At 43.3% G+C, this 26765-nt stretch overlaps 2 protein-coding genes across 15 annotated transcripts in view; one reads left to right on the plus strand and one right to left on the minus strand.

Moving 5' to 3' along the window:
• neb (nebulin) overlaps positions 1–6160 on the plus strand; it is a 63999-nt gene extending 57839 nt beyond the window's left edge. For 7 of the 14 annotated variants that reach the window (XM_085375001.1, XM_085375004.1, XM_085375000.1 and 4 more), the window contains 10 exons: positions 1067–1159; positions 1488–1580; positions 1883–1975; positions 2589–2681; positions 3162–3269; positions 3629–3815; positions 3978–4070; positions 4278–4418; positions 4513–4622; positions 4863–6159. In XM_085375001.1, the coding sequence (XP_085231127.1) occupies positions 1067–1159; positions 1488–1580; positions 1883–1975; positions 2589–2681; positions 3162–3269; positions 3629–3815; positions 3978–4070; positions 4278–4418; positions 4513–4622; positions 4863–5036 (1185 nt within the window). In that variant the 3' untranslated portion in view covers positions 5037–6159. Of the gene's footprint in view, positions 1–449; positions 543–1066; positions 1160–1487; positions 1581–1882; positions 1976–2588; positions 2682–3161; positions 3270–3628; positions 3816–3977; positions 4071–4277; positions 4419–4512; positions 4623–4862 lie in introns of all 14 variants that reach the window. The other 7 variants (XM_085375008.1, XM_085375009.1, XM_085375014.1 and 4 more) reach the window with 6 other exon arrangements.
• A 522-nt stretch (positions 6161–6682) lies between these two features.
• Positions 6683–26152, minus strand: tbc1d8 (TBC1 domain family member 8). Its single transcript, XM_085375015.1, has 20 exons — positions 25842–26152; positions 20110–20220; positions 19835–19953; positions 19456–19684; positions 18997–19237; positions 14860–15067; positions 13465–13662; positions 12985–13134; positions 12647–12797; positions 10788–11002; positions 10542–10659; positions 9543–9828; positions 9262–9391; positions 8945–9043; positions 8745–8813; positions 8385–8655; positions 8212–8277; positions 8032–8118; positions 7831–7940; positions 6683–7639 (listed from the first exon to the last, which is right to left on the minus strand). Exons 1-20 carry the CDS (start codon positions 25966–25968, stop codon positions 7247–7249), a joined length of 3378 nt encoding a protein of 1125 aa, XP_085231141.1. The 5' UTR covers positions 25969–26152; the 3' UTR covers positions 6683–7246.
• Positions 26153–26765: the final 613 nt, after the last annotated feature.

Consider the following 26765-nt stretch of genomic DNA (forward strand, 5'->3'; position numbering starts at 1 on the left):
GTAAATGCAACACATGAATGTCCATGCTTTTAAAATGCAGTCTCAACAAAACACGGTTGTATTATTTGTGTATCCACATACTTTTGGTGATATAGTGTAAACAGATGGTGTTTCCACTGTGAAATACTTTGAATCTTATCGCCCACAGGGGACTGTGAGGACTTAACAGACTCATAATTAATTTCATCTGAACCTTGAAGTGATAAACTAAACTAAGCATCACCCACATGCACCTGCGTCTGAAAACCGATATGATCAGTAACCTTTTCATTTCAGTTGTTCTGAAGTCAACACCTGAAATGTGTGCGTTCTTTGTTAAATGTTTGTATAGATGTTTGTCTCATTCTGTGTGCTTTTGTTGACGTGTGCTCCCAAAGGTGCAAGATAAGTAAATTAGCGCTCGGTGAGGCTAACCACTCGTTTATGCTTTGATTCCTCGTCCGTGTAAGATTAAGTACAAAGAGGATTTGGGAGGAGGAACAGCTTTGCCCGAGACCCCTGAGATGGAGAGGGTTAAACGCAACCAGCGCAACGTCAGCACGGTACTCAACAGAGTGACCCTGCCCTACCTCATTACTCCTCAGCCACTCCTCCCTCCATATTTCCTCCTCCTCTAGCATCAAAGAATAAAACCAGACCTGCCATCACATCTAATCTCTTCAAATAATGATTTTACATTCAACTTTCTTTTTACAGATATCTGTCCTCGTGCTAATATTTCATTTTTATAACTCATTAGAGGACTTTTCTTGTTTCCACTGTAAAATAATTCACAGTTTATCATTCACAGGGGACTTTTAGAGCTTGCGTAATAACTCATTGTTAATTTCATGTGAACCCTGAAGTAATAAACTAAACTAAACATCACTCACGCTGAAAACAACCTGCATATTTTTACATTAGTCCCTTTAAATATACATAAATATGTCTGGAAATCAGTATCCTCTCATTTCAGGTGTTCATGTTGTTTTTATGAATAGCTGCCTGTGTATGTGTCTACAGTACAAACTGTGCTTTTGTTTGTCACCGTCTGATTTTGCACCTGTGTAACTTGTGCAATGGGCAGATACAGTACAAGGACTCTGTGGGTCAAGGCACAGCCATACCAGATCTGCCTGAGGTGAAGCGGGTCCGAGAAACCCAGAAGAATATCAGCCTGGTAGAGGAAAAAGACTGCAGTGACCCTAATATGACTTCCTTATAATAACTCCCCCCAAACGCCCTCTGATCTCATCTTACTTATCTAGAAAACTTTACCTTTCCTGTATTTAGCGCTGGTTTTCCCCTCCTACATCCTAACCATGTTCCATACGTCATTTCCTTTTACGAGACAAAAATACCCTCCCTTTTCCTTATTACTCCGCTTTGGAATTTTTCTGTCTTTTTTAATTTTTTGAAATTCCTTCCTTCCCTCCTAAATTGAAAACTAATCATCTTTTGAGTGTGTTACAACAATAATTGACTTTTTTGTGCTGTTTTATTCAAAGCATCAATACAAAGAAGGCGTGGGAGGAGGCACATCAATATCAGAGACGCCAGAAATGGAGAGAGTTAAACGCAATCAGCAAAATATTAGCACGGTACTCCACTGCAGTGAACCCCTAGTCTCCGATTTGCATCCGTTCATCCCTCCACCTCAAACAGTGCCATAACAATTCTCCTTAGCCTCCAGTAGATCTTCCCAGTAGTTGTTGTGTGTGTCTAACATAAACCTGCTTCTTTATTTTTTAGGGAACGATGTGTGTTTAATTTCATGTTCTGTCTCTGCTGTGATTTTTGGTGCCGCTTGTGGCTTTTTGTCTGCGTGTTTTTCTGTTATTGATCTGTTACTTACTTTTTTTTGTACTTTCTCTGCACGAATCCCCAAATTTTATTTGGTTAGATAAAATACAAGGACTCTCTGGGTCGAGGAACAGCTATACCGGATCTCCCTGAAGTGAAGCGAGTCAAAGAAACCCAGAAGCACATCAGCTCGGTAGTGGAACCGTACCACGTTTGCTCCTAACTGTGAACAGTAGAGTCCTATAATAATGCCTATCATACACTTCCCCCTTCCTCATCATCTCTTGCTCATCTCATCAAGCTCCATCCAGGGCCCAGACTGCCCATCCATCTAATTTACACCCTTGCCTTTTTCTCTTTATTATTTTAATCCTCAATCATCAGTCCCCTAAACTGAATAAAATCTTCCTTTTTGGTCTGTGAGTCTACTATCTTCTAACCTGCAGCTCATCTTTCTTCACATTAAGCTGCTGTGTGCTGCTCTTAATTTCCACTTCACAGCTAAATCTCCTGCTAAAGCATTAGGGATGTTTGTCTCCACGTACAGCAGAGATCCTGGCTGCTCAGCAGGAGCTACCAGGATGGATCACTCTATAGGACCAATTTCTCAGACGCTGCTTAAATATACCAAAATAATATACCAAAAAAATGCCACCAACTAAAGAAATGACCTCTCTGAGTTTAATCAATCTCAGATATTTCCAGAAAACTCCTCCTTGTCAATGAAAGCAGTCCTATAGGTGTGCGTGGTCTGTATGTTTGAGTTTCTGATTGGCCCCTCGGGGTGCTGTGCTTCTGCCCTGTAGGTGTTGTATAAAGACAGTTCAGCCAAGGGAACGCCTGTGGTGTTTACTCCAGAGATGGAGCGGGTGAAAAGGAACCAAGAAAACATTAGCTCGGTACCTTTCAGAACCTGTAGAACATGTTCTGCTGAAGAAATGTTCTACTCCTACCTCTTTTTAACCCTTCTCTAACTCTGATGTGTCCCCCTGGCTCTTGTTAATCGTATTAATTCACCTGACTGCACTCTCTCTCTTTTTTTTAAAATATGTTTAATACCTCCAGCTGTGGTGTGCCTGTGCACATCATCACTGCTAATCTCTCCTGCTGTTTTCCCACTTGATCTTATTCCTTTCGGTCTCCCACTGAAGATTGGAAAATAACTTTATTTCCTTTTAATAATTCGCCCACTTAATAAAAGTCTCCCTGCTAATTCATCCCAGTAGTGCCATAGCTCATCCCAGCAGCTGCCTGTGTCCTCTTGGCATTAAGTCTCTCTGACCACACCTCTTGTGCTGTGGATGCTAACAGCTATTGAATGATGGTTTGGGAGTGTGAAATATTTTAGATCCTTACTACTTTTGATCTGTCATTTCTAGGTTCTGTACTCTGACAGCTTCCGCAAGCAGGTCCAGGGCAAAGCCGCCTTTGTTCTGGACACACCTGAGATGAGGCGCGTCAGGGAGACTCAGCGTATCATTTCTGGGGTAAGTTTTTGTGCTTGTTTGATTAATTTCTGTTCTAAGTGGAAAAGTGCTTTCGTTGTTACTTGACTACTTGAAGAGTAAGGCTTCAGTACTCTTTGACACCTCATCATCTCAAAATGATTCAAAACAAGAATCTGGTCGCCAGTCTTAAACAATGTTGCTACACAAAGACAAACTAAAATTAGAATTGATTCAATAATGGAGAAATAATGGGTTTGGTATAGAGAAAAAAGACAGACAACACATTTTAGTATTTTAAGTAGTTAAAGTGGAGGCTGGCATCGATGCCAGTTTGGTTGGCTCGTGCAAAATGGGTCCATCCGCCCTGCAGCTTCACTTACTGTATTTGTGCACTTCAGGTGAGATACCACGAGGACTTTGAGAAGAGCAAGGGCAGCTTCACTCCCACCACCACTGATATTGTGACAGAGCGTGTGAAGAAGAACACGCAGGACTTCAGCGACATCAGCTACCGTGGCATCCAGAGGCGCGTGGTGGAGATGGAGAGGAGACGTGCCATAGAGCACGACCAGGAGACCATCACTGGTAACGACAACAGCAAGCACTAAGCTTTAGGAGTTGTTAGCTTGTTAGCAAAAAATAAATAAAACTGAAAGACAAAATACCTCAAAATTACATTCTGGAGAGACATACCTGAAGCAAAACTGTAATACGGACTGTTATCGGCTGATCTATTCATCTCCTCAGATCTGCGTGTGTGGCGCACAAACCCCGGCTCTGTGTTTGACTACGACCCCGCTGAGGACAACATCCAGTCCAGGAGTCTGCACATGATGTCAGGTGATTGAAATTCTAGAGGATCGATTCAGAGAGCCAAAGCTTTAGTTATGCTCCCGATGGATTTATTCAAAGTTATCATTAAATGTCAGGGAAGCTAAGTGACTGGCAAAGGATTATGTATTGCTTCTCGTGTGTGAAGCAGGTGTGTCACTGATAGTTAAATAAATAATACGCATTTGAAATAATGTCTTAATGCTGTTCTGACAGTACAAGCTCAGCGTCGCAGCAAGGAGCACTCCCGCTCCACCAGCGCTTTGAGCGGCGTGGCTGATGAGAAGTCTGAGGTGTCCCAGGATGCTGACCACCACATGTCCCTCTACAGCAATGGCTTCATGACCTCCTCTATTGGTAACCCTCATCAGACTAAACAGCAACAAATACACTTGAGAGTGAAGAATAATTTCCCCTCTACTTAATCTGTTTGTTATTTTAACATCTTCAGGCTACCAGCATGCTACTGTGAAGACCGTGGAGCTGCAGCAGAGGTCATCTTCAGTGGCCACCCAGCAGACCACAGTCTCTTCCATTCCCTCACACCCCTCTACTACCGGGGTTAGTAACATATATTTATATTGTACATACACTCCATTCGCTTTACATGGTTTAACTTTTCTCCTGTGGGGAGTGATGCTACAGGTGATGCTTGGTGTGGTCAGGTAAAGCAGGTTTGAAACGTTCAGTGGGATTATCATTATTTTAGTACATCAGTTACATTATTTTATGGCCTGAAGAAAAGAAGCTGAATTTAAAATTTCTGCTTGTTTGTCAAGTGTGTCCATCTCTTTCCTTCAGAAAACCGTGCGTGCCATGTATGACTACACCGCAGCCGACAGTGACGAGGTGTGCTTCAAGGACGGCGACGTCATCGTCAACGTGCAGTCCATCGACGAAGGCTGGATGTACGGTACTGTTCAGCGTACCGGCAAGACCGGCATGCTGCCAGCCAACTACGTTGAAGCAATCTAAAGACAGAGCCCGCCCACGGTCCCTCCGTAGTGGGCGCGATGCATCCACAGGGCAAACTCATCGGTCTTCCTGTGATCACAGCTGTGGCTTAGTGCAATGTGTAGCTTGTAGTGTCTGTACTTGTATTTTACTTGTATTGTGATTCTCGTGGAGTCTGTCATCATTAATATGCTGCTGCCCCTGCTCCCTGTGGATGTGATATTAGCTTCATGCCATGACCCATATAAATAGATCTGATTATACATAATGTGCCTACTACGAATGACAACGTGTTAGATTGTTTTAACTATTCTGTTCCTGTCCTGGAAAAGCGAGGCTAACACACAAACTGGCCCTTTGATTTTGTACATTTCAAACATTTCATTTACGTTATTTATCATTTTTTTGTCCAACGTATTTTCTCTGAAACACAACGGGCTCGAAAAGTTTCATGTAACCCTTTTAACGGAGAGTCCATGTAGAGAAAATATGAACGTTAGAAAGGAGTAAGTCACCATCTACCTCCTCCATGATGAAATCATGAGAAGCTCTCTGCGCCAAGCCTCAGTTTTCCCTCCTTTATAACGAAGGCTGGCCACTAGTAAAATGTGTGTTTTGTTTCTCCCGATTATTTAGGTCCTGGCTAAAGCACGTCCTCTACCTTCAATCAGTAGCTAATAAAGCACACCAAGTTCCTGCACCACTCTGCCTCCTCCTCTTCATTTCAGACTCTTTCATTAGATCACTGCTAAAAACTCTTTTCACTGCACCAGTCGAACGGTAGAAGTTCCCCGAGCCAAATACAAAACAGTCTAGACACGAGCCCTTCTCAATTATCGGTTCTTACATCCTTCATTCTTTTCCTCACTTCCTCCCCTTGCATTAATCCCTCCCCTCTGAGGAGGTGGCAGGCCGAAAAGACGGGGGAGGAAACGGGGAAATGACTAAATGAGACGTGTTTGCTTTGGAGCAGGAATTTTAGATTAAATATTTGTGTGGTTACAGCTTCATCATGTCCATTGTTTCCTTATTGCCTATTACAGCTGTGGTTTATTATCTCAGATGAGGATGTGTTAATAGCAGAGCTCATTTCATTTCACAGTTTGTTTGTGTTTTTTAAATCCTACACACTTCACCTTGGAGCTGAAAGCTTGATCATCAGTCTGTTGATCATATTAAAAACTCAAGATGTATGAATACAAAGCAATAGCTTCTTGGTTTGTATGTTCCAGCTGTGTCACGCGTCTTTCATACATCGAGGGTAAAAACGACTCGAGTCCTGGTCACAGGCAGGAGGACTGAGGAGCTGAGAAAAATGAGTAAAGATCAAAGAAAACTTGGATTTATTTTTATGGGCTGATAAACATTTTTGTAGTTATAAAAAATCCAGCACTATTGGGTGAAAGGCAAAGCACGGCAGTGAACCAATAATCTCCCAACACTGAAAACATTTTAAAAAAATAAATAAAAGTCTGAGGCTGAACAATGATGTGAATCCTGCTGCTGCCAGTCTAATTTTGCTTAATAAGAAGTGAAAACAGAAGTGATTTTCCTCCAACATTTTTATTTAAAATGTGTCATCTTTTTTCCTGCTTTCATTAAACGCTGATTTATTTTTCCAGTATTCTGAAAAAGCTTTCAAAAATATCTTTAATCAGAGAGCGTGTGTTCGAAAACATTTAATGTTAACGAAATAGAAGTAATAAAATTAGTCATTAAAAAAAAAACACTATCCGTACATATGCTAGATTTGTCCTTAATGCTGAATCATTGATCGCAAGGTTTACAGGTAAAACTTAAATAAGGCAGATTTCTGATGAGAAAGTGAGTGAGACGAAGCGTAGAGCGTTATCTTCACAGCCAGTAAACACTTTAAAACACAACAAAGTGGTGACAAATCATTGGACTGAAACACAGCTGAGCTGCAGGCATCCTTTTGGTGACACAAGAAGGTAATAAGTAAAGTTTCCCATGGCCCAGAATGGACTAAATGAAAAATCGTATGCCCGGATCCAGTGAGTCAACCACTGGAATTGGCCGGAACATTTTTCTTCTCAAAAATGTTCACAGAAAACATCTTTCTGTCCTCAGTCAGAGGTCAGAGCAGTTTGAGGGCTTAGAAAGAAACCCAGCAGTCGTGTTATCAGCACGACAAATATCACAGGTTACATTAAGGCTCTTCAGCATCACACGACACTGCTGCAGCTCGCAGCCTGCTGTTCACGTTCGAGTCAGCTGCTCGCTCGCTGCAGAGTGAGCAAACCCGCCCGCTGTTGATACTGACTCTCCTTGGCTTGTGTGATCTTGGCCGACAAATCCAGAGGCTTCTCGAAGAAGTTCACCAGCGCCTGCTCCGTGAGCAGTGAGGCCAGGATCTGAGCGTAGCTCACCGTCCACTCGTTGTCCGCTGTCGCCGAACTCCTGCTGCCTCTGCGGGCGTCGACCCCGCCCGCCGCCGTCAAGCCCTCCTGGCTGTTGGCCTCTGATCCGGCGATTTTACCGCGATGGCCGACCTCGCCGATCTGCAGCACGAGACTGGTGACTGTGGCGATAGCCTGGAAGAGCTCGTTCTCCTCCGGGTGGAACATGCTGTAGAGCGTTTTACAGAACTGGATGAACTCCGACTGCACAAGAAGGAACAAAGAGAGTTAATCAACAAACTTCTGCATGTTTGTCTGATTATTTAACGCAGAATACATATTTTTGTCTTGACTTTTTGTCAGAAATCTGACTTTTTTCATACATCTAAAAAAAACAAAAAAACAACAAAACTCTGAATTTACACAAGAAAGGTGAGAGCATGCGACTCCTATACCTGGTTCATGAGAGGCAGAGGCTTCTCCACATCTTTCTCCTTCTCTGTGGCCAGATCCTGGAGCATCTGCTTCAGCTGATCCTGGTAATCTGTCACTTCACTGTCATCACCTAAAACAACAAGAGAGAGAGTTCTTCAGCCTCACAAGTAAATCCCCCTGATAAGTGCAATAACGTGACGAGGGAGCGTGTTTGCACTGACGAGGGGGCAGATTAACATAGAGAGGTCTGTTTGTGGACAGCAGGGGGCTCTTCATAACCGAGGGGTCATCTTCAGTTTCTGTCAGAGCTGCAGATGCGAACAAACGCAAAAGGAATCAATAAATCGCCGACATGAGAGTAGAGCTCAATAACTCGTCATCGTATTCACATAATGAATAACCTGGAGGGATGTGAAGGCAGTAAAGCAGCCTTATTTTCTCATTCAGCTCCCCAAAGTACAGCGTGTCTGGAAAAAAAAACAGAAAAAACATGAGGAGACAGAGCAAAGTGAAACTTCTTTTTATTTCAGCTTTATGCATTTTCCATTTCCCCGCCTGTCCTCCCTCTACCTACCCAGCCAGCTGGCAAAGTCTCTAAAGGTGACCAGGTTGTCGCAGTCCTGGTCCAGGAGGGTGAAGGTGCGGTTGGCCAGCGTGTCGGTGTGCTGGTTGGAGACATCGGGCCACGGCACCAGCAGCCCGTACAGGCTTTTAAACTGAGGTCGGTCCAGCCGATACTGCCGTTCTATAAAGGAGCGATTCGAGTCACAGTAGTGCCACGCTGCTGCCTCTGCCGCCGCCGCCGCGCTGCTGTCCCCCCAGTACAGAGTGATGAAGTGCTCCGTCTGCAGGGAGGAGGAGGACAGAGGAAAACAAAATGATTTAAGGTCTCTTTCGCACATCAATTAGTCTGCCAGCAAGGAAGGAAAATAACCTTGAAGAGATCGTAGATGTCGGCCAAGTTCTCTGCAGGGATGGAAACATCTGGCGACACCAGTCTCAACTGTAAAGGCGCATAAAAAAAAGGGAGCATTGTAAACAGCTGAGAGCTGGGTATGTGTAATACTGTTGTGTCCTTCAAGCTTCTTTTGAGCAGCTTTAAAGATGTTTGAGATTCTGTGTCAGTCTTCTCACCGCATTTTCTTTGGTGGTGTCTTCGTGTGCCTGGAGCACCTGGATTCTGTGCCGACAGCGGAGCTGCTCAATCTGCCGCACTGTCAGGTCTCCGAATTTCTGAGGTCAGAGAGCACAGCATGAAAGATATCTCATGAACTGTGATGACTAAATGAGGATTATGAAGAAGGGTGAAAATGTAGTTGAATAAGCCAGAGGTGAAAAGCTCACTTATCTAACAAAAGGAAGCGAAAGAAAACAAGTAAAGGAGCTGGTGCACAATGTGCACAAACTAATTATTTAAGGCAAATATCAGGCAAAAAATGTGCATCTCTTACGATATAGGAGTCATTGATGAGGTCAGTGATGTTTGTGTGCCTCTTAGCGACACTGCAGCTAGTTTCCTCTGCAGCAGGCGAGGAGGACGGAAAACCGGGGCACTCTACATTTCCAACCTGGTCCAGAAAACTGGGAATCATAGGAAAGCCAACGAGGTGTTAAATTCCACCCGTGCACATACAATTATAAACCATACAATGCAGACAAAAGCACAAAGCATTCATGTCAATCAGTGGCACAATGCTTTGAGTTTTGCTTTACCAGCAAGCTGCAAACCTACCCTGTGAGAATCATAAGCGCCTGCCCGTCATCTGTGCTGGACGAAAGCTCCGCAGCATTGGCCTCCAGCACAGCCAGACCAAGCTGGAAGATGGCTTTGATTCCGTGGAAGAAGAAGCAGTCGACCACGCAGACGGCGCTGTGGAACGGCAGGACGCTCAGGAACAGGGTGAGGAACCAAGACAGGGACACAGAGGAGAGGGTGGAAAGGTCTGGAATCTGTTCAGCCAGCTCTGGCAGACGCTCCCTGATGAGCTCCTCGAACACAGACTGGTCCACCTGAGCGCCTGCAGGAGAGGGCGGTGGAGTCAGACAGTGTTGGGGCAAAGAACGGCCTTGGATGTAAGCCTGTCCAAATTTTTCTCCAAGTTAAATATATTCAAGACGTGTTATGATTCTCATAAGTCTGACCTGTTTGATGCCCATTTTTCCTTAATATATGGCTTTTTCATCATTCTGACCACAAGATGGCAGCATAAACATGCTATTCAGTCTGTGCTATTCTGCAGTTCCACAAAAGATTTTTATAGTAAGGCTTTACTTCTCTTTGCTAAATAGCTGCTGTGTTCTGTAAAGATAAGTAATGTTAATGTGGTTTCCGTGTTTTAACTAGAGGCAGGTTGTTGCCAGAATAAATATATCAATGGTTTTTGTGGGGATTTTTTGCCTCTTTTGAAACGTGGAAACTGTTTACTTTAATTTTTTTTTTAAGTAATGTTGTGAATCTATGCTTCTACAGAGTCTCAGACCACAATCACTGTTCTTTCAAAAATAAGTGACGCCCACAAACATGTGGACATTAAAAGGAAAAGGAAATTGCTACAAATGCAACACGCAGGGCAAAAATAAACACCTTTACAAACACAGGAAATAATGCCTATTCTGAAAGCCTGTCTCAGAAACGGTACATGCACCACAGTAACAGCAGCAACACAGTAACCACTTATGTGCTTTTTTTAAAAGCGTGGCTGCAAGCAAATAAAGCTTCTGGGCTCTTTACCTATGACCCTGCGATTGAAGTAGTCGGGCAGCATTCTTTCACACACGGCCACCAGCAGCCAGAAGGCATCTTCCTCTTTAGCATACAGCAGCAGCACCGATGCCAGGATGTTCATAGACTAGTGAGAGAGAAAGCAAAATTCACACATGCATCTTAAAGTCAGGATGAACACTTGAATCACATGAGTGGTTCTAGTATTACACTATAAGTGCCACCATTACAAAAATGACTAATACTGCTGCTTACCTGACAGTATCCGATCTTTGGGTTGCGGTGAGCATACGCAGTGAGGACGCGCCTGAGTGCAGCAATGCCCGTTGGGTTTTGGAAAGCGGGATGGTCTGGCAGTGAGCGGTGCAGGTCCCGTTCGATCTCCTCTGTGGCCAGGTTGTTATGGCCCATTGATTTCTGCACCAAGCTGGCGTAGTAGCCCTCATGGGACCCTAGGTCAGAGGATGCATCTGCACAAACCACACAGGAATTAGAGAACGGAGAATGACCTGCTACCCAGTTTTGTTCCCCAACGATATATATATATGCTATAAGAAAAATCCCAGGTTAAAATTATTCTGCACACCTGTGCCTTTTACCTTCGATTGGTTTCATTTTTAGTTATTCTTTGCGGCACACAGGAACTATGTTTGGATAAAAGGAAGTGAGAATGAGCAGAGGAACAGACCACACACCAAAATAAAATCTGACTGACTGAAAGAGTGCCATTGCCTGAGGAACAACAGATGCAGAGAAGAGGATGTGAAGCCCAGGTTGGGTTTAAACACAGACACACACACACCTGTAATTCCATACTTGTGGGGACCCTTACAGTGATTCATTGCCTGCTGGGGCCAGGACCACAGTGAGACTTAGATTTAATCTCAAAGTGTGTCTTCTTGTTTTGTGTGTGCTGGCCTACCACATCTGTGTTTTTACTCAGCAGATACATCAGTGTATCGCTCATAATTAACCACAGCGTTCTGCAGCGCCATGCAATACCCTCTGGTATGAGCCTAGTTGGGCAGGGGTTCATCCGAAAGCAAGATAATGACCCAAAACATGAGTCCAAGCTAGGCCAGAATTACCTCTGGTAAAAAGTACAAGATGATAAGCTTGAAAACATGGAGCAGACAGCACTTAAACCCCATCGAGCTGGTTTGGGATGAACTGGACACAAGAGGGGAAGCAAAGCAACCTACAAGTGCCGCACATCAATGAGAACATCTGCGACAGATATGAGAGGAACTTTCTGAACAATATTCCTGTTGTAGAAAGAACACCACGGCAGTTATATCTGCCAAAGGTGGCGACTTTGATGAGTCAAAAGTTTAGATTACATTTTGGTCAATAAATTAATTCCATGATTTCTTTTTTAACTCCAATTGCTTTTATTTCAGAGTACAATGACACATTAAACTGCATAATTTTCAATACAAAAATTGAAACATTGGGGTATGTATATGTATACACACCCCAATTTTCACATAGCATGTAGGAAATATGTTCCAGTTTTGCAGATGTGCCACAATTGCGTGCAGGCTAAAACAGCCTAATTAACTTCTGCTAATTTGACGTGTTGATGGGTATCAGAAGAGTGCATGGCCTCCTTGAACCAACACGATGCTTCACTTGTGCAGCACAGACCGTGTGCAGCGGTCTGTTATTAAGATATTTGAAATAGTTCTTATAGTGTTTTCCCTCCTCTAACATTGATGACAGTTTGAAGTCTTTTGTGGTAGTTATGGATGAGGTACTTTATTTTCTCAGATGATAAAGCTGTCCATACAAAATGCAAAATGCCTCTACTTCCTGTTCTCTTTACAGTAGCTCAGTGATATTGATGCTATCTGCGTGGTCCTATGCTATCAAGCCAAAACTTCCAGGGTATGTAAACTTTTGATCAGGGTCTTGTTTCTGTTGTCTTTATGATTTAAAAAGGGAAAACAGAGCTGTGCATAAATGATTTAACCCAACTACTGACCGTGAGTGAAAGTAACGTTTTTGTATTATCATTATTTCTGAAAAATGGACAAAACAAACAAAAAAGCATAACTTCTTCCAGGCTATGTAAACTTATTACCACAACTGTATACACATATATATTTATATACCTGAAAATATCATCCACAGCTCCCCTCGCAGTGACTCTGGTATCCCCATGGCCACAAGCTTTTGGATCTTCTCTGTGCGAAACATGTGGACGCCACGTCCGAACTCAGAGAAATGATCCTCCCACAGCCGCTCCTTCACCTGATTCGTGCTCTGACACAAATACACACATTTCCTGATCCTGACTTACTACATTCAGCTGATGGATATTGTTCTTTTCTAACTCTTAGGGAGAGACGAGCCTTTTAAATCAGATCTGAAGTGACTCTGAATTCATTCGATTGGTTATTTATATATCAAGTTACAGGTTTAGATGAACAGTGTCTCAGACTCCTCCCACCTTGTTGCCGTTGGTTCCTGGTTGATTTTGGTGGAAGGCCGTCATGAGAGCTTCACTGTTGACAGTGTTGCGCAGGACATGCTCCTCTATCTCTTCTTCATCAGAGTACCCAGTGTCATAATAGAAGGTGTAGTAAGGTGTTGGGGAGCTCTGTGGAAAATGTGAGGAACAAAAGAAACGTCAGTAATTACAAACAATATTTCTCTGACTGGATCCCTTTGAAATTAGAGCTGAACAGTGCTTGCAGTACTTCCCTTAGCCGTCATACAGGAAATGTTTCCAGTTCCACATATGGCATTTTAACTTTGATTAGAGAGAACATCATAAAGTGCTTCTAGCAACCGTTTGTCTTTATGATTTTGGTAACAACCCAGTGTACTGAACATTACTGACTAGTTCTTTCTGTTGTGTTGTTGCATTGTTTCATTTTCCATTATCCGTATAAATGGCAGGTCCCACCCAATTAAACATCCCACTCACCACGCTCCTCTTGCCCTCTTTCCTGCTGCGGAACATGGACCGTTTCCACTGCAGCGCTCGAAGTCTGGAGTTCATGTTCTCAACCAGCTCGTCTCTGTCGTTCAGCTCAATCAGCTGGAAGGCCTTTTTAGTCCGAATACTCACTATGACAGGGTTGGGCAGCGCGCTGGTGCTGTCTGCTTTCTCTATGGACAAAACCTGGTGACAAAAATGGCCAAAAGAAGTGGTAACGCATCATAACACACACACAGTTGTTCTTTGTGCAAAAACAGAGCAGGAATGCAGACTGGCTCCTGCTGCTCAAGCTGGAATCGAAAGAAGAGAAACATCTTCAAAAGTGGGAATCCAAGAGGCTGAAATTACTAACAACACTGCAGCCACGTACGAAGTATGCAGAATCAGGAGGAGCAGAGGGGTAGGTTAGGTTTGTGAAAGACAATGCTTCAATAGAAAACACAGGATTAGAAAGTATGAATGACTGAACAGATTGAACCACCGGCTAATTCTCATCCCAACCGGTCGCAGCAGATGGCCCCGCCCCTCCCTGAGCCTGGTTCTGCCGGAGGTTTCTTCCTGTTAAAAGGGAGTTTTTCCTTCCCACTGTCGCCAAAGTGCTTGCTCATAGGGGGTCATATGATTGTTGGGTTTTTCTCTGTATCTATGAAGCGCCTTGAGGCGACTTTTGTTGTGATTTGGCGCTATATAAATAAAATTGAATTGAATTGAATTGATACTCTCTTCCTTTCACAATGAACTGCAAAGACTTTATTACAAACTAGGATCTAAAAGACTGAATTCCCCCAAAATGCTTAAAGTTTGTCTTTTTCACCTTCATGTTTTTTTTACAGTTTGCAATCTGGCTGTTAATTTGTGTCAAAGAGACAAGTGCTACTAAAGCCACTTCCTTTACATTCCTGACAGAGCTAACAAAGTGTATACAGTGTGTTTTCATTTCCTTCTGCAGGGCGCCACGTGATCAACCACATGAAATCAGTCCACATGTTACCGGTTAACCACAGCAGACAGAATAAACAAAGACTCCCTGTGAAAGCTGTCTTATAGGGACAGCAAAGATGAAGCCAGACTTTTCATTAACAAGTGCATTTATGTTCAGGTAGTCACGACTAACTGTATCACATGACATGGGACCAAAGGTTTTTGGGCCTTCTGTCACCTCCTGTAGACACCTGCAGTCTTTTAATTAGCCACATGGCTGCATTTACAATGCATTTTAACCTGGATTGCTGTCCATTATGTTTATTGTTTTATGAGACACTTAAAGATTTAACTTGAACTTTTGTACTTTATGAGAGCCATCTGCAGGCCACAGTTATAAATGTCAGAGAGGGAAGTATGTAATAGCTCTAATAATGTGCTAAATGGCAAGTACTGTACCTCTGAGAGGGGTATGAGCAGGATGAGGTTGCCTTCCTCTCGGCTGGAGAAACACAGATAACTGTCGGTGGTGTAGAGAGTCCCGGCTGTGTGGCAGCGGGCGTGTGGTGTCCAAACTGAACAGGAGGCCACCTCATAGAGGTTTTCACTCCGTGGGAGTCGAAACAGAGCCAGAACATATTCCCTAATAGCCTGCTCCTCTAGGATCCTGGGAGGGGGAGATCGTTAGAGAAAGAGTCAGACAATGAGGCAGTTTGAGACAGGTGGGGGAGTGAAAGCAAAAGCAAATGACATTACAAAAACTTCAGTCAGTGAGGAAACGGGTCCAAAAGGACAAAAAATATTTACGTCTCATTCACTTTCACTAAAACTACACACAGGGACATATAAACAGTTCTTAGTCTGGCTGGGAAATCAAATCTTCACATTTCTGGCAAACAGATAAATCTCTACAGAATAAAGCTCTGGTCCTTAAAGCCCTTAAACTTGTATATTAACAGCTTCCAAAATACCAAAACCGTATCAGCTGTTTGAAATGGAGTACAGAAGCTGTGCCAGTGAACGGCAACAGCAACAGTGACGCTCAACACTGAACAAACGCGCTGCGCTCAATGATGCACGACTGTGTCAACGTCACATTAAACGAAGACAAAGAGGAGCTGTAGCACGGCCTTGCTATGTGCGTGATAATCGACTGCAGTGCAAGAATAGAACACTTAAGTGCAGTGCTGCTCGGCAGAGTTTATTGCAGAGCTTTCAATCCCACCCTATAATTTTCCAAGACAAGAGAAGCGCCCTTGTTTCCTCACCGTTTATCCTTTCCCAGTGCAAATGCTCTTCATGTTTTCTATTTAAGCTGCATTTACCAATGACAGACATGACAAATCACATCACTTAAGGCTCTGTAAATAAATATAACAGAACAGTTGAGGCCAGAATTTTAAATATACTCATCATGAATGTGGTTGTAATTTTAATGATTTCTTTGAACTGTTCTTTTTGCAGAGTGTAATGACTGGACAGGCCAGGAAACCCATTCCTGAAGCATCGAAATTAACGTTAGCCCACTGTGTCAGTTCAAAAACCAGTTTTGATGCATGTTAGGTATCACTGTCATACTTCAACACTAAACTGTGTCCAAGTTTCAACCGTCTAGCTGTTGAAGTTAAATAATTGGGAGGAAGTCCTCCTTCTGCATTATTCTATCCACCTTGTGCACAAGGACCACGGGTAGCAACAACAGCCCCAGTGAATGATGCTACCACCACCATGCTCCACATGTGGTGGCACAAACACATTTTCTGTGGCCAAATAGCTCAATCTTTGTCTCATTTGACCACAAAACTTTCCCCAGAATTCATTTGGCTTGTCCATGTGGGCAGCTGCAAGTTTCGGTCAAGCTTGAATAACTTGTCAATAGTGACTTCACCAATGAGAAATTAATAGGCTTCAGCCTTGTGAAGTTAAAAGACATTGTAGAACCTTCAGCGCCACGTATGTTAGAGGCTGTCTGTGTACTTTTGACCCTGTGTGGATTAAAGAAAATCCGAAATTCAAATTCGACTGTGCTCTTCCACGTTAAAGATGTTGGTGTGAAGCAGGTCTATCGAACATGTGTCTGTAGGAGACTCGTCTTACACTTCCACGCTTCAGTGACAAGCACCTCCATCTGGTCGGTAAAACAAACCGACCTCAGAGCTGCGGTGAGAGCGCTTGCGTTGTATTTCAGGGATGTCTGGTCACCCTTTCGCAAAAGCAAGAAATCTATTTTTGCTTTTTAACTCCTTTCGCAGAAACGTAGGCTTTCTTCTTGAAGATGCAAAACAGATTTGAAGTGAGTTTCTGCCTCCAACCTCTAAACTGCCAAGAGACAGGCTGGTTGTGCCCTGAGGAGATCAATTCAATTTTAAACACAGCTCTTTGTCCTCTATTTTGACCCAAATGTTTTTATTTCCCATCTGAAAAAGAAGACCCCTCAGCACGACTAAAATGCAACAGACAATAACTGTTCGTTGTCTGTATATATGCTATAACACAATCCTTTCACTTTACACTACATTTGTTTAAAGCGCGAGCATCATTTTTAACATTCTGCCCTGTTATTTGGATGTTTAGAGGCTTACTTCTCACATCCTGAGACATGTGCATTAGTCATGTGCATTAGGGGCGATCGTGGCTCAAGAGTTGGGAGTTCGCCTTGTAATCGGAAGGTTGCTGGTTCGAGCCCCAGCTTGGACAGTCTCGGCCGTTGTGTCCTTGGGCAAGACACTTCACCCGTTGCCTACTGGTGGTGGTCAGAGGGCCCGGTGGCGCCAGTGTCCGGCAGCCTCGCCTCTGTCAGTGCGCCCCAGGGTGGCTGTGGCGACAATGTAGCTGCCATCACCAGTGTGTGAATGTGTGTGTGAATGGGTGGATGACTGGATATGTAAAGCGCTTTGGAGTCCTTAGGGACTAATAAAGCGCTATATAAATACAGGCCATTTACCATTTTTACCATTCAAATGTGAAACACAGCACAGCGACTGGCGTGCAGATTTATGTGACCTCTCATAATATATATAGAAAGAGTCCAAATAGAATAGAAACTGAATTACTGCAGATGTTTTTATGAGTGGGCTATGAATGAGGAAGAGAGGATCCCAGCAAAGAAGTATGTTAATACTAACGTCCATGGGAAGTCCCATTTCTTTTTCTCTTTGTGAATTTGGCTGCCTTCATCTGCCACTTGTGATTTCAGTCTCATCACCACACGTTCAGTTCCTCTTTTGCTATTCATCATCCTGCCCGTTCTGGACCCTCTGTACTTTCAAGCTCTATTCCTTCCTCCTCTTCTTCTTCAAACACATGCATGGACACACACATATAAAGCAACTACTGTGATGTGGTGTGTTATCCAGTCGGGATAACACACCACATCACTTTTTTTTTTTTAGATAAAGCTTTGAACCTGACTTCCTGTAATGGTTTTGAGGTTTGTTTGGGTTTTGTTTCTTTCTTTCTTTTTTTAGAAAAATAAACAAAGTGTATGCCTGCATTACAAAAAAACACAACAACACAGATACACAAAAGAACACGGCACAACTTCTGTCGCCATGTTTGTTGTTGCTTTGGAAAGCTGCCCCCTGCCATGCACGCACACAAACACACACATGCACACACCCACCACAAAAACCGCTGCACCAGCAGTGCTACAGGAGTGGAGCTGTGTCACACTGTTCCTGTGATACTGAACTTGTGCTGTGAAACGGCAGCTCTGTGAGGCTGAGAACACAATGAAACCTAACGCCTAAGCAGACTTTTGTTTTTAATTCCATTATTTTTACCCAATAAAACCTACTTATTTCTTATTCTTCAGTAATACTGTTAATACTGCAGCATCCCGAGCAGGTGTGTCAGGGAGGCTGTGTTAGCTTAAATTTTCCGCTTGCTCCATCATACTGAGCAGATCTGCGTGGGCTCTGTGATGCTTTGAGCTCAGCAGCCTTCATGCTGGACTAGCAAAGCAGTGAGACTGTGAGTGAAGCGAGTAACCGAGTTCCTGACTCAGTGGGTTAGCACAGGCAGGAATCTACATAGTAATACTGCTGTGTGTAAAAAGGGAAGTAGTGAGTTTCAGGCTGACTCACCAAAGGCTTATGAGAGAAGCATAATTGCAATATTTGAATGACTCGTGCCTGAAAGGATCTACAACAGGGGTGGGCAATTCCAGGCCTCGAGGGCTGGTATCATGCAGATTTTAGATGTGTCCTTGATCCAACACAGCTGATTCAAATGGTTAAATGACCTCTTCAACATGTCCTGAAGTTCTCCAGAGGCTTGGTAACGAACTAATCGTGTAATTCAGGTGTGTTGACCCAGGGTGAGATCTAAAACCTGCAGGACAGCGGCCCTTGAGGCCTGGAGTTGCCCACCCCGATCTACAAGGACCTGACTAAAAAAGCAGTACAGCAACAGTGTTTACCACAGGTATTCAACATGAGTTCTTTGCTAACTTTTTGGGAGGATTAGAGTGAAGTGAGCAAAGGTTTGAACTTCTTTCTGTGGATAACTTTGTTTTATTCCTAATGTTGCTTAATCTCACATTAAGAAACTCACTGTCTGTTTGTATTGTTAGCACACACCTGAACCGGCACTGACCTTTTGGTGATGCGTGCGGGCTGCTGCAGCACTCGGTCCAGCTCTAGGCCTTTGCTGTCCAGCAGCCGCCTCAGGGCAATGTCAGCCAGCTGACCTATGACTCCGAATGCCTCGTCCAGGTTCAAGAACATGGAGAACTCCCTTTGCCGCTGCCGTGTGGTGACCCGAATTGCCTCCGGCATTAAAGCGGTGGAGACCCGCTCCAACCGTGTTACCTCTGCCCAGGGAATCACAAACTTGACTGAAGGGGGAAGGAAGAAGAGAATAAAATCCCACTGAGTGTATGAGCTTAGAGCCACCTCGCACTCACTATAGTTTACACAGCAAGCTTTTCTAATACTGTTAAAAGAGAATGTGAGTTTCTCCAAATGCCAAAGTCTGAGTACCGTTATTACCAATTTGATGAACAAGTGCAGTCTTTTAGATCGAAAATGAGAGCTCTCACTTTGGAGTACAGACCTTCCTTCCCCAGCAGGAAGGAGTAGAAGGCCATGTGGTTGATGCTGAGGTAGAGAAAGCCCTGCCGAGGCACCCGGCCCTTCCAGCAGCAGCAGGAGTAGTACGTCACCAGTTTCTCTGACGAGGGGAGGCCAAAGTGAACCTCAAACTTCCGGAGCGCCTCCCTGAACTTCCCCGGGTCATCCTCCTGGGCCGCCTGGCGTCCCTGAACCTCCTCGGCGATAAGGCCCTGCAGAAGACAAAAGCTGGAGTCATTACTTCAGCCTACTTTTAAATGGGCTCACAACCACATCATTTAAAAATCTTTGAGAAAATCACATCTTTCAATCTAAAACTCATCCTCTCTGAGTTTTTATGACTATGCCGGCAATTTACAGACCTTGACTTTTCCTTTGACGAAGCTGGCAACATCCTCCTTGTTCTCAAACACAGACAGAGAGTGAAGCAGGTTGTGGAGCAGCCAGTCCCAGTGCTTGTTCACCTCTTCTATGGCAGCTCCTGATGAAAGCAAAGAATGAGAGAATTTAACATCTCCGGCCGGTCAAATGAGTCAAGGTAAGGCAACCGAGTATGCAGGAATCTCCCAAGGCTGCAGATCACAACAGGCACACAGATGAAAACAAAACAAAAAAAAGGCATAAGGGTTCAGCTCACCACTGGCAATGATCCAGCTGACCTGGGAGCCGGGAACTTGGAGGAGGATGCGAAAGGGAGTGACCCTGGCAGTGGAGTCCAGAACATTGTCAAGCGCCCCCACCAGGAGCCCTGCAGAGATGGCAAAGCACAGACAATCAGTAATCAGTGGGAATTCTGCCGTGTGAAAAGTCATTTCCTGGTGAGTGTTAATATTTTGTTCTTATCTCTGAATTATTTAGCAAAAATACTGCAACCTGCTGCAGCCATAATGAACCCCAAAGTAGCCATCAGTGGACATAAGAAATAGCGAAAGAGCTCAAATACTGTCTGCAGCCTTTTAAACTCTCACAGCAGTGAAGCAGCAGGTGATGGACACATACACGCTGAGAAGATCTAACACATCTATTGCTTAAATAATCACTGAATATCACATAAACCTCAACTACAACAACCAGAAAAACACAATCTCACAAGTGTACTAATGCCACTCTTCAGTCTCCCTGTCAGCGGAGTGAGACGGGGTTGAAGAGCTCTCGAACAGACAGCAATATTTCACTTCTGCATGACAGAAGGAGAAACTGGAAACATCCAGAGAGGCTGTTTCCAACACCAAGAGGACAAGACTGGTGAGTTTTATACATCTCTGGTCTTTATCTCAGATTACACTCACTGCATATGGCAGGGACTTTTCAGTGTCCAATTTCAGGATACACAATAAGCCTAACTGACGGTTTTCCATCGCATGATTTCACTCCATCCACTTTCCTTTAATTTATATTTTTGTTTTATTTTAGAATTACAAAGGGTTTTATTTTTTTATTTCTTGATAATCATTAACATTGGTAATATTAATGATGAAAATGTAGCATTTTCATCTTTTTTGGCCAACTTCTGTCAGTTCAGTATTAGCACCAGAGCAATTAATGCCTTTTCCCATGGAGTCTTTCAAAAGCCATCAAATGACCTATATGTTTGCACAGCCTTTTAGTAATGTGCCTGCACTTGCTCTGCTTGTACAGCATGGTGTAGAAGTCTTGAGCCACCCCTCTTTCTTAAAAATGTTCTTCTTGAGCAATAGTTCTCAAAGCTTTCTAAAGGTCTTTTAAAGTTTTTCTTTGGATATTTGCTGCTTTTAACTTATTTTCAGTCCAGTCATTCTGCCTGACCCTTTTCAGGAGGGAAGTTGTTTTGTTTTGGGTTTTTTTTTGCTTGTTTCTTAATCCGTTTAATGCTGACCTTATGGATTAATCATTCAAATGCAAAAAGGGCATTTAACACAAAGGATGAACAAATGTTGTGTATACACGTGACAAACAACTTGGCAAAGAACCAACTTAAAGTTTGAAAGCATCAATCTGGAAAAAAACTGACTGCCAAGAGCTTCATTATCAGCATGACGATGATCCCGAACACACTGACAGTGCAGTGTGCAGAAAAACACACAATGGGCCTCCCCACAGTCTGGACCTCAACATTATTGAAGCAGAGAACTGAACAAAAGGCAGCCAACGTCTAAAGAAGAGCTTTGAAGACTACTTAAAGAAAATTCAAGAAAGTCTATCGAAGAGTTGCATGTGTACAAACTCTGTTTTTACCTTATATACTGTGTTCCCATGTGTTTCAATGATCACTCCACCCATTTCTCATTTTTCTAGAAAAATGAGGGACGGTTTAAAACATTTGCACATTACTGCATGCACTGCATATTTTTAAATTCTGGTACTGCTTTTAACTCCAATATTTTGTTGATTTTAATTCCGCTAGTATGCTTTAGATGAGTTATCATAAAGCCTATCATGTCTGCTGTCTATGAGAAGCACTACACGTGTTTGCCTATTATAAAATATGGCTCAGATGATGAGGAAACCGTAGTTGGTTCCAATGGAAACTTTTCAGGCAGCATGCAGATTAGCTTCCCTCAAAGGCATAATCACAATAAAGAGACAAATAGAGCAGCAAAAACTACCACTTAAGACACATCCAGCACAGCAGAGAGGTCGAAGCCAACCTTATTACGGTTTTGATGAGTCTCATTTAAAAACAGAGGGACTTCGAATGTAATCAGGCATGTAATATCCACCCATCTCTTCAGCAGACGACTGAAACAGTTGCTCAGTTCAGTTTTAATACCAAAATCCGGCAGGAAATCTGCATCTCCACAGTTGCAATCAACTCCACAGATGTTCTTGAAGCTAAAATTGAGCCCCGAACCCTCATAAATTTGAATGACTCCGTGCATTGCAGTCGTCAGGCAAATAGAAACAGACCAGGCACACATGGTTCCACGTCCTGCCTGAAGCTTTCATCGGGTCTCAATAGGGCTACTGTCATCAGGTTTTCATCTTCCTGAACCATAGCTAATCTGCATCATGCTCTCCAAATAACTACACTCTTGGTGCCACTTTTATTCTGTATTTCCTCTGTGCAAAAAGCACACACTGAGGCAGACAATATTCTGACTTGAAATCAAGAAGTCCATCAAACTTTGAAAGAGTAGAAAACAATAAAATCATTATGATAAATAAGAAAGTGATAGCTTAATCGCCATTATAAACATAGCAAATGACCTAAGAGAACTCCAGAGGTCTTAGAGAGTAGCTACACACATTCTTCAATTTGAAAATAGATAATGACAATGCAATAAAAATAAAGACTCACAGAACCTGGTTTGTATGAAAAACTGGGTTATAAGTTTGAATTGCTTCAGGAGCAGTACCACACCCATCATAAGAGTTTGAAACATAATAAAAAAAATAGGTTCCTTAAGGTTTCACATTTTCAACAACCCACACTAATGGCTATCAAACCCATTTAGAATACTATAACCAAAATAACACGTATGGAAATCGCACCTCTTGACCTCTGGATACAGGGACTAATGCAAAGTATTGATCGTGATAAGATACGCACAGAGCTGTGTAGCCACATCCTCTCTGCAGGCCTGCAGGCGCACTTAACCATAGTCAACTAAGGACAGTCGACATTAAAAATGACACTTTCAGCAACTAGGACCAAATGGATGCATTTCATTTGTAATAGGTCAACACAGCCATCAAATCCAATATGTCTGGCTCATAGTACCCCAAAGCCCCTTAGTCTAACTTTTCTCTAATACTTTTAAAAGGTTTATTAGAAGACAAAGTTTGGGACTTTTCCCCTTAAGGTACTTTCACGTTTTACAACCCAGCTTTGCTTTAATCTATTAAAGAATTTTTATCTTTCAAAGACGCCATTATCAGTGAGATCAGCCCACCCGAGCTGAGCACAGCCCTGCTTTTCAAAGCTATGACTGAAAAAGATGAGGGCAACCAGATCTCTATCTCTGTGTTTAGCAGTGTCTTCTCTGGTTTGGTACACACACGCAGACACAAAAACAAATCTGCATGAACAGAAAAGGAACTCGCATGCTTGCTTATAAGAGGTTCAGTATAGTTCAACAACTTCAGGCTTGTCAGCCTGTAAAACCTGCCATGAGGCCGCATGACTGTGCCAAAGAGAGTCATAAATCCACAAAGTATTTCAATGGACATGAGAAACATTCAGAAACGATGTTGTTTTTATGTTAATTGATTAATAATAATCAAATTCAGGCCGCACATCAGCTCATGAGCCCTTTAGAGCCCATATTGGTGAAACGCTCAGCAGATGAGGGGGTAGAAATATAAAGATAAGTCTTTTCCAGCAGACAGCTCTGACGATCAGCCAAATGTAAACCACATCTTAGCTTCAAACTTGACCTGCCTGAAGCTGCAAATCCGGCAGCCTGGCAACACAAAACTATCCATCTGTCACCACAAACCCAGACGGGGTTTACACTGGTGAAGCTTCCAGAAAATAAAACGGAGCCACGGTGAATCATTGCCTCTCTCTGCTAACGGTCACATTGTAGGGGAATACTGCTGTGGAGACATGATGACTGCAGGCGACCTTTAGGAGGCTCGCAGCAAAGCAAAACAGACGTCTGCTTTCACATCCACGACGCCGTGATCTCTGTCTGCTCTTGAATGCATCAAAATTAATAAACGGGACATCATTTTCTTGTGCTCAGGCTGGAGTGGTGAACTGAGGCTCGCTGATCGGATGAGGAAACACTAAAAACAACACGAGAGAGGCATTAGTTTGAAATAGAAACATGTGAACGGGCTGATCAGCTGCAGATGTTACCCAGCCCTTCTCAGAAATCCAGCTGGAAGAGTGTAGTCACCGGTGATAAGAGCAGAAGAGTGCGTTTGTACAGCTGAGTTCTGAGACCACATGCACAACTCGCCTTTCTATTTAATTAATAGGTGGAAACATGAAGCAAATCCAATCTGAGCCACTAAACAGACTCTGCCGCGTGGCTTTTTTTCTACAGTTCCTGAATTAGTTAATGGTAAACGACGTGAGAGCAGGACTTGACCCTTTGACCCTCTGTCTTCTCTCTATGGGAACAGCAGGAACAAACACAAAGTAAACTCCAGCCAGGAAGTCCCACTTATTCCGTTTTATGAGAAGAGCTCCACAAGCAAGAAGACAGATCGTAAAAAGGAGACAGTGGATGAGGCACATGCTCGCTTTAATGTAATTAACATCAACTAATGTAAAAAAAAAAAAGCGTCCAGTGCGCCTGCAAAGCCTGTTACACAGACGCAATACACACACAGAGGAAACCAGACGGAGGAGGCAGAAAACAGGCCAAGCTGCAGCCGCTGCAACAAGTGTGGGGTCAGAAATTTATAGAAAAATCACTAAAGAATAGAAAGGACAGCAGTGTCACAGCAGCACGATGCCACCTCTGTAACAGCTAACACAATAGGACCCTACAGCATAACAAAGCCTGTTTCCTACAGGAAATTACAGTGATAGGTCAGAGTTCAAATTCAGCTGGCTTTTGTTTGGGGAATTTTTCATAACAGGTTAGAACACAAGTCCAATAAAAAAAGAAATTTTAAAAACAGCCAACAATGCTCTTGTGATGTTTATGGTTATTGTCACCACAAGAATTCAAAGAATACTGCGCCAGGAATAGCAGGAAATGGGTTATCCAACTGTGATCTGTACAATACTGACAAACACTGAAACAAACGTGTGTTTTATGTTTTATAGCAAAGACATTTAGCAAATGCTCGGATAAAAAAAAAAAAATCACGTAAGAAAGAATCATACATCAGAATCAGTTTGTTTGTTTGCCCCAGTTTCTTTTCTGTCCTTTCACTGTTTGACAGGTTAAGTCTGATTCACAAGTTCGTGCACAAGACTCTCACAGATCGCAGTTCGTGCGATTTGTGAGAGTCTTGTGAGGCATTTGTCTTTGTCCGAATGTAACACAAGTGCTCTGTTTTAAATGGATGCGTTTGTGGTCTGGTGGTAAACATGAGTTAACCGCACGTTTCGTGGGTGTAGTTTAACGTCCCCTTCAGAGGATGCAGAGTTTGAGCAGGTGTGAGTTACAGGTATGCGGCTCGGGGGCATTTCTGATTGCTCGTGGCTGCTATAATCCAGGCATGTGCTGAACTTTGATTTAACAGATCTACGTGTACACTGATCTTTCTTTGTAGAGAACCGTCCTGAACACACCCCTTCTTTGGACACCCAGTTGTTTACCTGTGACCCCGCCTGTTGCCATTCTTTGTCCATGCTTGTACCTGTTTTATCTGCCACACACCCGTGCTTTTACCTGTCCCTCTCCCTGTGTGTGTGCCTGTGCTGGCAGCATGGCCTCCCCTTTGTTTGGTGTTGTTGCTCCAGTAGCTGACTGTTTTATTGTTTACCTGTGATCCTGCTGTTGGACTCGCCGTGGCCTCTCCTCCTCTGCAGCAGGAAGAAGTCGTTGCTCCTCTCGGTCACCCAGAGTTTCAGCACATTTTTGAGCAGAACTTCATCGGGGTTTAGCCACATTTCTTCTAACAGGGAGGGACCGGAGTGAGCCCTCTGCCGACTCGGTCTCTGCAACAGAGGGGAAGTATAAACTTTACCTGCCTGTTTTTCGGCTCGGGGGTGGCCCGATCGCTCCTACAGCGGCGGGTTTTCGGCTTTATCCATGGCCATCCTGCGCTCCTGACAGCTGCAGGTTTCGGACTTCCTCGCCCCGCGTCTGCTCCCACACACCAGACACACAGCAGCTGTACACACGACTCACAGATCGCCTATAAGAGACGATGACTCACTCGGTGGCTGAATCGACTTCCCGTAGCTTTACATACAGAGCGGAGCGGTTACGATTGAAAATGAAACAACATAAAAATATAACTCATGGACCACAGTGGTCTTTTTAGAGCAGGGGTGTCAAACAGAAGGCCCGTGGGCCAGAATGGGCCCGGGACAGACCCTAATCCGGCCCATTGGATGGCTTTGGAAGAAAGAAGGAGAGCATAGATATTTTTACTTTTAATTGTATTTTCACAGATTTTACAGCTTTTCCTACTCATAAAGACCCTCTCATGGTCATTCACACTACACAAGGTAAATAATTCATAGAAAAACAAATGACACAGAATGTCCAGCTTTTTTTCTACTATAGACATTTCTGTAGTTTTCTGTTTGTTTTTTTGAAAAAAACAAAAACAAAAACAAAGTTTAAAAAAGTAACAATAATAATAATTTCTGTGAATTAACAGAAACTTTTTTAGAAACTGTTTTATATTTACAGGAATTAGTTACCAGAACCTTTGGTGTAATTTTACACATTTATTTAT

Source organism: Diplotaxodon limnothrissa, linkage group LG16, assembly GCF_057381915.1.
Source record: "Diplotaxodon limnothrissa isolate DT_005_m linkage group LG16, D_limnothrissa_male_GT1.1, whole genome shotgun sequence".
Taxonomy (NCBI): Eukaryota; Metazoa; Chordata; class Actinopteri; order Cichliformes; family Cichlidae; genus Diplotaxodon; species Diplotaxodon limnothrissa.